Raw genomic sequence first — 12274 nt, 5'->3', positions numbered from 1 at the left:
TATTATGTATTGCATTGAACTGCTGCTGCTAAGTTAACAAATTTCACGTCACATGCCGGTGATAATAAACCTGATTCTGATTCTGAAATGTGATCATGCGTGTCCTGAAACTAGAAAAAGAGAAGCCAATTAAATGAATAACACAAGTATTGTTTGTTAATTTATTCAGGAAAAATGATCCAATATTACATTCATTTGTTGGAAAATGTTTGTGAACCTTTGGGTTAATGCCTTCTACAAAAGTTACTTGGAGTCCGGCGTTCCAATCATTGAGGTGAGATTGGAGGTGTGGGTTGTAGAGGTGACATGCCCTTTAAAGAAGATACACAAAGTCAGGTTACTGACAGAGTCTGCTCTTCTCAAGAAAGATCTGTTTATGTGCACCGTGCCTAGATCAGAATAACTTTCAGAGGACTTTAGAAAAATTATAGAAGTACGTGAAGCTGGAAAAGGCTACAAAAGCTTTTCGAAAGACCTGAGTGTTCATCAGTGCACAAGAAGGGAAATGGTCTGTAGATGTAAGAAACTCTGTACTCTTCCTAGGAGGGAGCATTCTGCAGAGTTCACACCAAGTGATGCTGTAGGAGTGAGCAAGAACCCAAGTCTCTGTTCACGTGTCCATTGCATGAAAAACACCAAACAAGGATGGTGTTCATGGAAGGACAGCACGGAGGAAACGGCTGCTCTCCAAAAAAGAAACATCCTGCATATCTCAAGTTTGGAAACAATCACCTGGACGTTCCACAACACCTCTGGGACAATGTTCTGATGATGAACAGATGAGACAAAAGTGAACATTTTGGCAGAAAAAGGGCACTGCACACCAACACCATAACCTCACCATAACCAGCTGCGAAGCATGGTGAAAGGAGCATCGTGGTGTGGGGCTGCTTTGCTGCCTCGGGGCCTGGACAGCTCGCAGTCATTGAGGGAACAATGAATTCCAAATTGTGTCAAGACATTTCACAGGAGAACGTCAGTCCGTGACCTGAAGCTTAATAGAAGTTGGACAATGCAGCAAGACAAGAACGTATCAACATCAGAATGGTTCAAAGGAAGAGAAACGTGCCCTGGAACAGCCGAGTCAAAGTCCTGATCTTAATCCTGTAGAAATGTGTAAGAACTTGAAGCAAGCAGTTCATGCAAGGAAGCCCACCAACGTCCCAGAGTTGAAGCAGTTTTGTAAGGAGGAATGGCCTAAAATTCCTCCAAGTTGACGTGCAGGAGTGATCAACGGTGACTGGAAACGTTTGGTTGTTCTCGTTGTACAAGGGGGGGTCACACCAGTTACTGAAAGCAAAGATTCACATACTTTTTCCAACAAATACATGTACTACTAGATTAATTTTCTCATTAAATAAATGAACAAGTATAATGTTTTTTGTGTTATTTATTTAATTGGATTGTCTTTATCTAGTTTTAGGACTTGTGGGAAGATCTGATCACATTTTATGTCATATTTACACAGAAATAGATAAAATTCTACAGGGTTTACAAACTTCCTGGCACCACAGTAAGAGCCGTTTTTATAAACCACAATGGTATGTGCTCCCGGAAGCCGATCAGGAACTGGCTGTGGAAGGTGTGGGCGCATGGCCTGCTGGCTTTGAGAAATCACCGGCTCTCTTTTCTCTAGACTCGGACTCAGAAGATGAGGACTCGCACTTCTACTCGAATGAGGAGTCGGGAAGGAGAAGGAAGATGGAGGGCAGGAGGGGTCACGCGCAGAGCTTCGTGTCGGCCGTCGTGAATGTCGGCAAAGGGAGGGTCACAGCCCTCACGGACTCAAAGGTGAGCACGAGGGAAGGACGAGCGGTGCAGACCAGTCCCAATAAAACCCAGGCTCGGATGCAGAGCAGCAGAGGGTCGAGCAGCTTCTGTGGACAGAGTCCTGTAGGAGCTTCTGTGGACAGAGTCCTGTAGGAGCCCAGAGGGTCGAGCAGCTTCTGTGGACAGAGTCCTGTAGGAGCCCAGAGGGTCGAGCAGCTTCAGTGGGCAGAGTCCTGTAGGAGCCCAGAGGGTCGAGCAGCTTCTGTGGACAGAGTCCTGTAGGAGCTTCTGTGGACAGAGTCCTGTAGGAGCCCAGAGGGTCGAGCAGCTTCTGTGGACAGAGTCCTGTAGGAGCCCAGAGGGTCGAGCAGCTTCTGTGGGCAGAATCCTGTAGGAGCTTCTGTGGACAGAGTCCTGTAGGAGCCCAGAGGGTCGAGCAGCTTCTGTGGGCAGAATCCTGTAGGAGCTTCTGTGGACAGAGTCCTGTAGGAGCTTCTGTGGACAGTCCTGTAGGAGCCCAGAGGGTCGAGCAGCTTCTGTGGGCAGAGTCCTGTAGGAGTTCTGTGGGCAGAATCCTGTAGGAGCCCAGAGGGTCGAGCAGCTTCTGTGGACAGAGTCCTGTAGGAGCCCAGAGGGTCGAGCAGCTTCTGTGGACAGAGTCCTGTAGGAGCCCAGAGGGTCGCGCAGCTTCTGTGGACAGAGTCCTGTAGGAGCCCAGAGGGTCGAGCAGCTTCTGTGGGCAGAATCCTGTAGGAGCTTCTGTGGACAGAGTCCTGTAGGAGCTTCTGTGGGCAGAGTCCTGTAGGAGCTTCTGTGGGCAGAGTCCTGTAGGAGCTTCTGTGGACAGAGTCCTGTAGGAGCTTCTGTGGGCAGAGTCCTGTAGGAGCCCAGAGGGTCGAGCAGCTTCTGTGGACAGAGTCCTGTAGGAGCCCAGAGGGTCGAGCAGCTTCTGTGGATAGAGTGGATGTGGACAGGATGTTTCCTATACTGGGGGAGTCTAGGACCAGAGGACACAGATAGAGTGGATGTGGAGAGGATGTTTCCTATACTGGGGGAGTCTAGGACCAGAGGACACAGATAGAGTGGATGTGGACAGGATGTTTCCTATACTGGGGGAGTCTAGGACCAGAGGACACAGATAGAGTGGATGTGGAGAGGATGTTTCCTGTACTGGGGGAGTCTAGGACCAGAGGACACAGATAGGGTGGATGTGGAGAGGATGTTTCGTATAGAGGGGGAGTCTAGGACCAGAGGACAGAGATAGAGTGGATGTGGAGAGGATGTTTCCTATAGTGGGGGAGTCTGGGACCAGAAGACACAGATAGAGTGGATGTGGAGAGGATGTTTCCTATAGTGCGGGTGTCCAGGACCAGAGGACACAGATCGAGTGGATGTGGAGAGGATGTTTCCTATAGTGGGGGAGTCTAGGACCAGAGGACACAGATGGAGTGGATGTGGAGAGGATGTTTCCTATCGTGGGGGAGTACAGAACCAGGGGACACAGATAGAGTGGATGTGGAGAGGATGTTTCCTATAGTGGGGGAGTCTCGGACCAGAGGACACAGATAGAGTGGATGTGGAGAGGATGTTTCCTATAGTGGGGGAGTCTAGGACCAGAGGACACAGATAGAGTGGATGTGGAGAGGATGTTTCCTATCGTGGGGGAGTCTAGGTCCAGAGGACACAGATAGAGTGGATGTGGAGAGGATGTTTCCTATAGTGGGGGGAGTCTGGGATCAGAGGACACTGATAGAGTGGATGTGGAGAGGATGTTTCCTGTAGTGGGGGAGTCTAGGACCAGAGGACACAACCTTAGAATAGAGGGATGTCCATTTAGAACGGAGCTGAAGAGGAATTTCTTCAGCCAGATAGTGGTGAATCTGTGGAAATCACTGCTACAGACGGCTGTGAAGCCCAAGACATTTGGACATATTTAAAGCTGATGTTGACAGGTTCTTGATTAGACAGGACATCAAAGGTTATAGAGAGAAGACAGAAGAATGTGGTTGAGAGGTATAATGAATCTGCAACGATGGAGCAGATGTGATGGGCTGAATGGCCTGATTCTGCTCTTGTGTTGTAATCTGGTGATTGAGGAAGAGTGGACTGTCGAGCAGAAAACAGCCAAATCTTTCCAGCCGTCAGTACCTCGAGCTCGTACGAATTGCAGAGTGTTATAGTTAATAGGGAACATGCAGGCAGACAAATCAGGAGTAAGAGAATCGCAAACACAACTCGCAGCTGCTGGAAATCGAAAGCAACGCACAGCCAACGCTGGAGGAGTTCAGCAGGTCGGGCAGCGTCCAAGGAGCAAGAAACAGTCGATGTTTCAGGCTGAGGCCCTTTTTCAGAACTGGTGAAGTGTCTCGGCCCGAAACATCAACAGTTTGCTCTTTTCCCTCGACGCTGCCTGGCCTGCTGAGTTCTTCCGGCAGGCTGGCAGATCAGGAGTTAATTTACAAGTGTCTGAGAACAGCGGGCAAAAGCTGTCCTTGCACCTAGTGGTTCGTGATCTCTAAGGTTTTGTACTTTCTGTCCGACAGGAGAGGAGAGATGAGAGAATAACCAAGGACGGTGATAATGTTGTCCTCTTTCCCGAGGCAGCGGGAAGTATAGACAGAGTCAATATGGACGAGAAACATACTGGAGGAACTCAGCAGGCCAGGCAGCGTCTATGCAGAGAGACAAAGAGGTCCCTTGTGATGAAGGGTCTCAACTCAAAATGTTTGCTCCATTCCTCTCCATGGATGTTGTCTGACCTGCTAAGGTCCTCCAGCATTTTTGGGTGTGGTGCTGAAGATTTCCAGCACCTGCAGAATCTCTTGTGCTGCAAGAGGAGGAGGCCGGTTTGTGTGCTGGACTGGGTTGTGTTCGCAGTTCGTGTCCTTACTACCTTGGGAAGGCTATGGCTTGGCACTGGAGTTGTACCAAATTTTCATGGACTTCTGAGAAAGTAGAAACGCTGGTTTGCTTTTTGGCTGCAGTGTTTGTATGGCTCAACCAGGACAGATCGTCAGTGATATTTACAAGAAGGAACTTAAATCTCTGGCAGGAGAATGGAGTTAAAGTACAGAGCAGCTGGGATCTAGTCCAGTCAAGTTTATGATCAGGTGCACAAGGACAGGTAGACTGGGAAAACCTGCCAGCAGCAGCATCACAGGCGTGTAGCTACAGGCAACTGATTAATGTAAGTAAACTGTGAAGAACAAAACACAAAAAACGGACTTTAGTATTCAAAAAAAACTCAGAAACAAGTCCAAGATGTGCTGCATAGTGTTCTATTGGTGGTGTAAGAGGTGGTCTGTAGTGTTCTGTTGGTGGTGTAAGAGGTGGTGCATAGTGTTCTGTTGGTGGTGTAAGAGGTGGTGCATAGTGTTCTGTTGGTGGTGCATGGTGTTCTGTTGGTGTAGGAGGTGGTCCATAGTGTTCTGTTGGTGGTGCAAGAGGTGGTGCACAGTGTTCTGTTGGTGGTGCAAGAGGTGGTGCATAGTGTTCTGTTGGTGGTGTAAGAGGTGGTCCATAGTGTTCTGTTGGTGGTGTAAGAGGTGGTCTGTAGTGTTCTGTTGGTGGTGTAAGAGGTGGTCCATAGTGTTCTGTTGGTGGTGCAAGAGGTGGTCTGTAGTGTTCTGTTGGTGGTGTAAGAGGTGGTGCATAGTGTTCTGTTGGTGGTGTAAGAGGTGGTCCATAGTGTTCTGTTGGTGGTGCAAGAGGTGATCTGTAGTGTTCTGTTGGTGGTGTAAGAGGTGGTCCATAGTGTTCTGTTGGTGGTGTAAGAGGTGGTGCATAGTGTTCTGTTGGTGGTGCAAGAGGTGGTGCATGGTGTTCTGTTGGTGTAGGAGGTGGTCCATAGTGTTCTGTTGGTGGTGCAAGAGGTGGTGCATAGTGTTCTGTTGGTGGTGCAAGAGGTGGTGCATAGTGTTCTGTTGGTGGTGTAAGAGGTGGTGCATAGTGTTCTGTTGGTGTAGGAGGTGGTGTATAGTGTTCTGTTGGTGGTGTAAGAGGTGGTCCATAGTGTTCTGTTGGTGGTGCAAGAGGTGGTGCATAGTGTTCTGTTGGTGGTGTAAGAGGTGGTCCATAGTGTTCTGTTGGTGGTGTAAGAGGTGGTGCATAGTGTTCTGTTGGTGTAAGAGGTGGTGCATAGTGTTCTGTTGGTGGTGCAAGAGGTGGTCTGTAGTGTTCTGTTGGTGGTGCAAGAGGTGGACTGTAGTGTTCTGTTGGTGGTGTAAGAGGTGGTCTGTAGTGTTCTGTTGGTGGTGTAAGAGGTGGTCTGTAGTGTTCTGTTGGTGGTGTAAGAGGTGGTGCATAGTGTTCTGTTGGTGGTGTAAGAGGTGGTCCATAGTGTTCTGTTGGTGTAGGAGGTGGTGCATAGTGTTCTGTTGGTGGTGCAAGAGGTGGTGCATACTGTTCTGTTGGCGGTGTAAGAGGTGGTCCGTAGTGTTCTGTTGGTGGTGTAAGAGGTGGTGCATAGTGTTCTGTTGGTGGTGCAAGAGGTGATCTGCAGTGTTCTGTTGGTGGTGTAAGAGGTGGTCCATAGTGTTCTGTTGGTGTAGGAGGTGGTGCATAGTGTTCTGTTGGTGGTGCAAGAGGTGGTCTGTAGTGTTCTGTTGGTGGTGTAAGAGGTGGTGCATAGTGTTCTGTTGGTGTAGGAGGTGGTGCATAGTGTTCTGTTGGTGTAGGAGGTGGTGCATAGTGTTCTGTTGGTGGTGTAAGAGGTGGTCCATAGTGTTCTGTTGGTGGTGCAAGAGGTGGTGCATAGTGTTCTGTTGGTGGTGTAAGAGGTGGTCCATAGTGTTCTGTTGGTGGTGTAAGAGGTGGTGCATAGTGTTCTGTTGGTGTAAGAGGTGGTGCATAGTGTTCTGTTGGTGGTGCAAGAGGTGGTGCATAGTGTTCTGTTGGTGGTGCAAGAGGTGGTCTGTAGTGTTCTGTTGGTGGTGTAAGAGGTGGTCTGTAGTGTTCTGTTGGTGGTGCAAGAGGTGGTGCATACTGTTCTGTTGGCGGTGTAAGAGGTGGTCCGTAGTGTTCTGTTGGTGGTGTAAGAGGTGGTCTATAGTGTTCTGTTGGTGGTGTAAGAGGTGGTGCATAGTGTTCTGTTGGTGGTGTAAGAGGTGGTCAGTAGTGTTCTGTTGGTGGTGTAAGAGGTGGTGCATAGTGTTCTGTTGGTGGTGTAAGAGGTGGTCCATAGTGTTCTGTTGGTGGTGCAAGAGGTGGTGCATAGTGTTCTGTTGGTGATACAAGAGGTGGTGCATAGTGTTCTGTTGGTGTAGGAGGTGGTGCATAGTGTTCTGTTGGTGGTGTAAGAGGTGGTCCATAGTGTTCTGTTGGTGGTGCAAGAGGTGGTCTGTAGTGTTCTGTTGGTGGTGTAAGAGGTGGTCCATAGTGTTCTTTTGGTGGTGCAAGAGGTGGTCTGTAGTGTTCTGTTGGTGGTGCAAGAGGTGGTCTGTAGTGTTCTGTTGGTGGTGTAAGAGGTGGTCCATAGTGTTCTGTTGGTGTAGGAGGTGGTGCATAGTGTTCTGTTGGTGGTGTAAGAGGTGGTTCATAGTGTTCTGTTGGTGTAGGAGGTGGTGCATAGTGTTCTGTTGGTGGTGTAAGAGATGGTCCGTAGTGTTCTGTTGGTGGTGTAAGAGGTGGTCCATAGTGTTCTGTTGGTGGTGCAAGAGGTGGTCCGTAGTGTTCTGTTGGTGGTGTAAGAGGTGGTCCATAGTGTTCTGTTGGTGGTGCAAGAGGTGGTCTGTAGTGTTCTGTTGGTGGTGTAAGAGTTGGTCCATAGTGTTCTGTTGGTGGTGTAAGAGGTGGTGCATAGTGTTCTGTTGGTGGTGCAAGAGGTGGTGCATAGTGTTCTGTTGGTGTAGGAGGTGGTCCATAGTGTTCTGTTGGTGGTGCAAGAGGTGGTGCATAGTGTTCTGTTGGTGGTGCAAGAGGTGGTGCATAGTATTCTGTTGGTGGTGTAAGAGGTGGTGCATAGTGTTCTGTTGGTGGTGCAAGAGGTGATCTGTAGTGTTCTGTTGGTGGTGTAAGAGGTGGTCCATAGTGTTCTGTTGGTTTGTTAAGAGGTGGTGCATAGTGTTCTGTTGGTGGTGCAAGAGGTGGTGCATAGTGTTCTGTTGGTGGTGCAAGAGGTGGTGCATAGTGTTCTGTTGGTGGTGTAAGAGGTGGTGCATAGTGTTCTGTTGGTGGTGCAAGAGGTGATCTGTAGTGTTCTGTTGGTGGTGTAAGAGGTGGTCCATAGTGTTCTGTTGGTGGTGTAAGAGGTGGTGCATAGTGTTCTGTTGGTGGTGCAAGAGGTGGTGCATAGTGTTCTGTTGGTGGTGCATACTGTTCTGTTGGTGGTGCAAGAGGTGATCTGTAGTGTTCTGTTGGTGGTGTAAGAGGTGGTCCATAGTGTTCTGTTGGTGGTGTAAGAGGTGGTGCATAGTGTTCTGTTGGTGGTGCAAGAGGTGGTGCATAGTGTTCTGTTGGTGGTGCAAGAGGTGGTGCATAGTGTTCTGTTGGTGGTGTAAGAGGTGGTGCATAGTGTTCTGTTGGTGGTGCAAGAGGTGATCTGTAGTGTTCTGTTGGTGGTGTAAGATGTGGTCCATAGTGTTCTGTTGGTGGTGTAAGAGGTGGTGCATAGTGTTCTGTTGGTGGTGCAAGAGGTGGTGCATAGTGTTCTGTTGGTGGTGCAAGAGGTGGTGCATACTGTTCTGTTGGTGGTGCAAGAGGTGATCTGTAGTGTTCTGTTGGTGGTGTAAGAGGTGGTGCATAGTGTTCTGTTGGTGGTGCAAGAGGTGGTGCATAGTGTTCTGTTGGTGGTGTAAGAGGTGGTGCATAGTGTTCTGTTGGTGGTGCAAGAGGTGATCTGTAGTGTTCTGTTGGTGGTGTAAGAGGTGGTCCGTAGTGTTCTGTTGGTGGTGTAAGAGGTGGTGCATAGTGTTCTGTTGTTGGTGCAAGAGGTGGTCTGTAGTGTTCTGTTGGTGGTGTAAGAGGTGGTCCATAGTGTTCTGTTGGTGTAGGAGGTGGTGCATAGTGTTCTGTTGGTGGTGTAAGAGGTGGTCCATAGTGTTCTGTTGGTGGTGTAAGAGGTGGTGCATAGTGTTCTGTTGGTGGTGTAAGAGGTGGTCCATAGTGTTCTGTTGGTGGTGTAAGAGGTGGTGCATAGTGTTCTGTTGGTGTAGGAGGTGGTGCATAGTGTTCTGTTGGTGGTGTAAGAGGTGGTGCATAGTGTTCTGTTGGTGGTGTAAGAGGTGGTCTGTAGTGTTCTGTTGGTGGTGTAAGAGGTGGTCCGTAGTGTTCTGTTGGTGGTGTAAGAGGTGGTCTGTAGTGTTCTGTTGGTGTAAGAGGTGGTCTGTAGTGTTCTGTTGGTGGTGCAAGAGGTGGTCTGTAGTGTTCTGTTGGTGGTGTAAGAGTTGGTCCATAGTGTTCTGTTGGTGGTGCAAGAGGTGGTGCATAGTGTTCTGTTGGTGTAGGAGGTGGTCCATAGTGTTCTGTTGGTGGTGCAAGAGGTGATCTGTAGTGTTCTGTTGGTGGTGTAAGAGGTGGTCCATAGTGTTCTGTTGGTGGTGTAAGAGGTGGTCCATAGTGTTCTGTTGGTGGTGTAAGAGTTGGTGCATAGTGTTCTGTTGGTGGTGCAAGAGGTGGTGCATAGTGTTCTGTTGGTGGTGCAAGAGGTGGTGCATACTGTTCTGTTGGTGGTGCAAGAGGTGATCTGTAGTGTTCTGTTGGTGGTGTAAGAGGTGGTGCATAGTGTTCTGTTGGTGGTGTAAGAGGTGGTGCATAGTGTTCTGTTGGTGGTGTAAGAGGTGGTGCATAGTGTTCTGTTGGTGGTGTAAGAGGTGGTCCATAGTGTTCTGTTTGTGGTGTAAGAGGTGGTGCATGGTATTGGTGGTGCAATAGGTGATCTGTCGTGTTTTGTTGATGGTGTAGATGTGGTCTGTCGTGTTCGTTGCTAGTGTTGGATCGGCGGTAGTAATGCCCAAAAGGAATGTCTCAGATGGAGAAGGTCTTTAAGGATGGATGCTGCTTTCTTGAGTTGCTACCTTTTGAAATTATCTGTGATGGTGGTGAGTCTCGTGCCCTCAGTGGAGGTGGCTGGGTCTACTATCCTTGGCATTTGAGCCTCCATTGCAGGTGATGAAGAAAGCAGTCCGAATCCTCTCCACTGTACTGGTGGTGATTGTGGTGTCCCCAGGTGCTGGTTAGGGTTGTGCCCATTGGTTGAACGGTAGCTGTTCCTGAACCTGGTGGTGTGTGACTTCAGGCCTCACTACTTCCTGCCCAATGGGAGCTGTGAGGGAAGGGCACAAGCCGGAAGAGGGGGGGATGTATCAAAGCAGCGAGGTGGGGAGGGGAGGTCTCTGTCCATGGGTGCGAAGTTGATCAAGGGTCAACTCAGGTGAAGGTCACACCTTGAACACACTTCCAAATCTTGTGTCCCACCAGCCGTCCTGGCCCGGGGACCTGACTGACTGTTGTGTTTACCCTTTGCAGGGGGAGGCAGGGAAGGCTGTCAGCGGGTTCCACGGAGAACTGGTGCTCGACGTGGAGAACGGCACCATCTTCAGTGTGTCGCAGTACAAGGGCCAACTGGAACTGGGCTACCTCTGCATCGAATCCAGCAAAGTATCCCTGTACCAGAAAGGTAGAGTTGCCACCCAGGGGCAGAGGGAGCTGTGGGGTGCCGGCTGCGTTCCAAAACTGAACACGCTCTCTTGAGGGGATGAGATTAAAGCAATAGTGTCTTCCAAACAGGGGTGCTTACGAGATTGTGACTCTGGCCTGGGGAGGAAGGGTGTGAGAATGAGTGGGAATTGGCCAGAGTTTCTGCTTCTGGTTGCCAGCTGATGGTCTGGGAAATCGCAAGGGGTTGTAGAATGGAGATTGGACTGATGTGGAGTGCCATGGTGTAGTGGTAAGCGTACTGCTGTTAAAATGCCAGTGACCCGGGTTCAGTTCCTGCAGTTGTCTGTAACGGTTTGTACACTCTCCCCGTGACCTCGTGGTGGCATGTGTGTCATTGGGTTTTGTCTGGGAGGCTTTGGTATCAAGCTGTGTCTGTCAACGGAAAAATAGTCTCAGATGGGGAAATGAGGCCTCGTCGGGCTCTGATGGGACATTGTGCCCTCAGTGTTAAAGCATCCCCCCACACCAGTGCCAACGTACAGCAGTCAATTACCCTCCGCTCCCCTACACCCCTACACACAAGTGCCAACTTACAGCCTATAAAGCTGAGTGCCTTTGCAATCTAACCCTTGTCTCCCACATTTTCTATCATCCGTGTGCCTGTCTAAGACTCTCTTAAATGTCCCTAATGTACCTGTCTCTACACCACCCCTGGCAGGACATTCCACACACCCACCACTTACCCCGATCACCTTAAATGTCCCTAATGTACCTGTCTCCACACCACCCCTGGCAGGACGTTCCACACACCCCCCACTTACCCCCGATCACCTTAAATGTCCCTAATGTATCTGTCTCTACACCACCCCTGGCAGGACGTTCCACACACCCACCACTTACCCCCGATCACCTTAAATGTCCCTAATGTATCTGTCTCTACACCACCCCTGGCAGGACGTTCCACACACCCACCACTTACCCCCCATCACCTCAAATGTCCTTAATGTATCTGTCTGTACACCACCCCTGGCAGGATGTTCCACACACCCACCACTTACCTCCCATCACCAATCTCTTCTGCACCCTCTCTAATCCAGACAGCATCCTGGTAAATCTCCTCTGCACCCTCTCTAATCCAGGCAGCATCCTGGTAAATCTCCTCTGCACCCTCTCTAATCCAGGCAGCATCCTGGTGAATCTCCTCTGCACCCTCTCTAATCCAGACAGCATCCTGATGAATCTCCTCTGCACCCTCTCTAATCCAGGCAGCATCCTGGTGAATCTCCTCTGCACCCTCTGTAATCCAGGCAGCATCCTGGTGAATCTCCTCTGTACCCTCTCTCATCCAGACAGCATCCTGGTGAATCTCCTCTGCACCCTCTCTAATCCAGACAGCATCCTGGTGAATCTCCTCTGCACCCTCTCTAATCCAGGCAGCATCCTGGTAACTCTCCACTGCACCCTCTCTAATCCAGGCAGCATCCTGGTGAATCTCCTCTGCACCCTCTCTAATCCAGGCAGCATCCTGGTGAATCTCCTCTGCACCCTCTCTAATCCAGACAGCATCCTGGTGAATCTCCTCTGCACCCTCTCTAATCCAGACAGCATCCTGGTGAATCTCCTCTGTACCCTCTCTAATCCAGGCAGCATCTTGGTGAATCTCCTCTGCACCCTCTCTAATCCAGGCAGCATCCTGGTGAATCTCCTCTGTACCCTCTCTAATCCAGGCAGCATCTTGGTGAATCTCCTCTGCACTCTCTCTAATCCAGACAGCCAGCATCCTGGTGAATCTCCTCTGCACCCTCTCTAATCCAGACAGCATCCTGGTGAATCTCCTCTGCACCCTCTCTAATCCAGGCAGCATCCTGGTGAATCTCCTCTGCACCCTCTCTAATCCAGGCAGCTTCCT

At 49.9% G+C, this 12274-nt stretch overlaps 1 protein-coding gene across 1 annotated transcript in view; it reads left to right on the top strand.

The window, feature by feature from the left end:
• The window catches only part of atg2a (autophagy related 2A), a 464956-nt gene that overhangs the window by 272612 nt on the left and 180070 nt on the right, over nt 1-12274 (top strand). The window contains exons 20-21 of the mRNA XM_059954818.1: nt 1637-1791; nt 10234-10384. Coding sequence (XP_059810801.1) covers nt 1637-1791; nt 10234-10384 — 306 coding nt within the window. The remainder of the gene's footprint in view (nt 1-1636; nt 1792-10233; nt 10385-12274) is intronic.

This window comes from Hypanus sabinus, chromosome 31, assembly GCF_030144855.1.
Source record: "Hypanus sabinus isolate sHypSab1 chromosome 31, sHypSab1.hap1, whole genome shotgun sequence".
NCBI classification, from domain to species: Eukaryota; Metazoa; Chordata; class Chondrichthyes; order Myliobatiformes; family Dasyatidae; genus Hypanus; species Hypanus sabinus.
The sequence above is the reverse complement of the archived record's forward strand: the minus strand, read 5'-3'. Positions and strand labels throughout refer to the sequence as shown.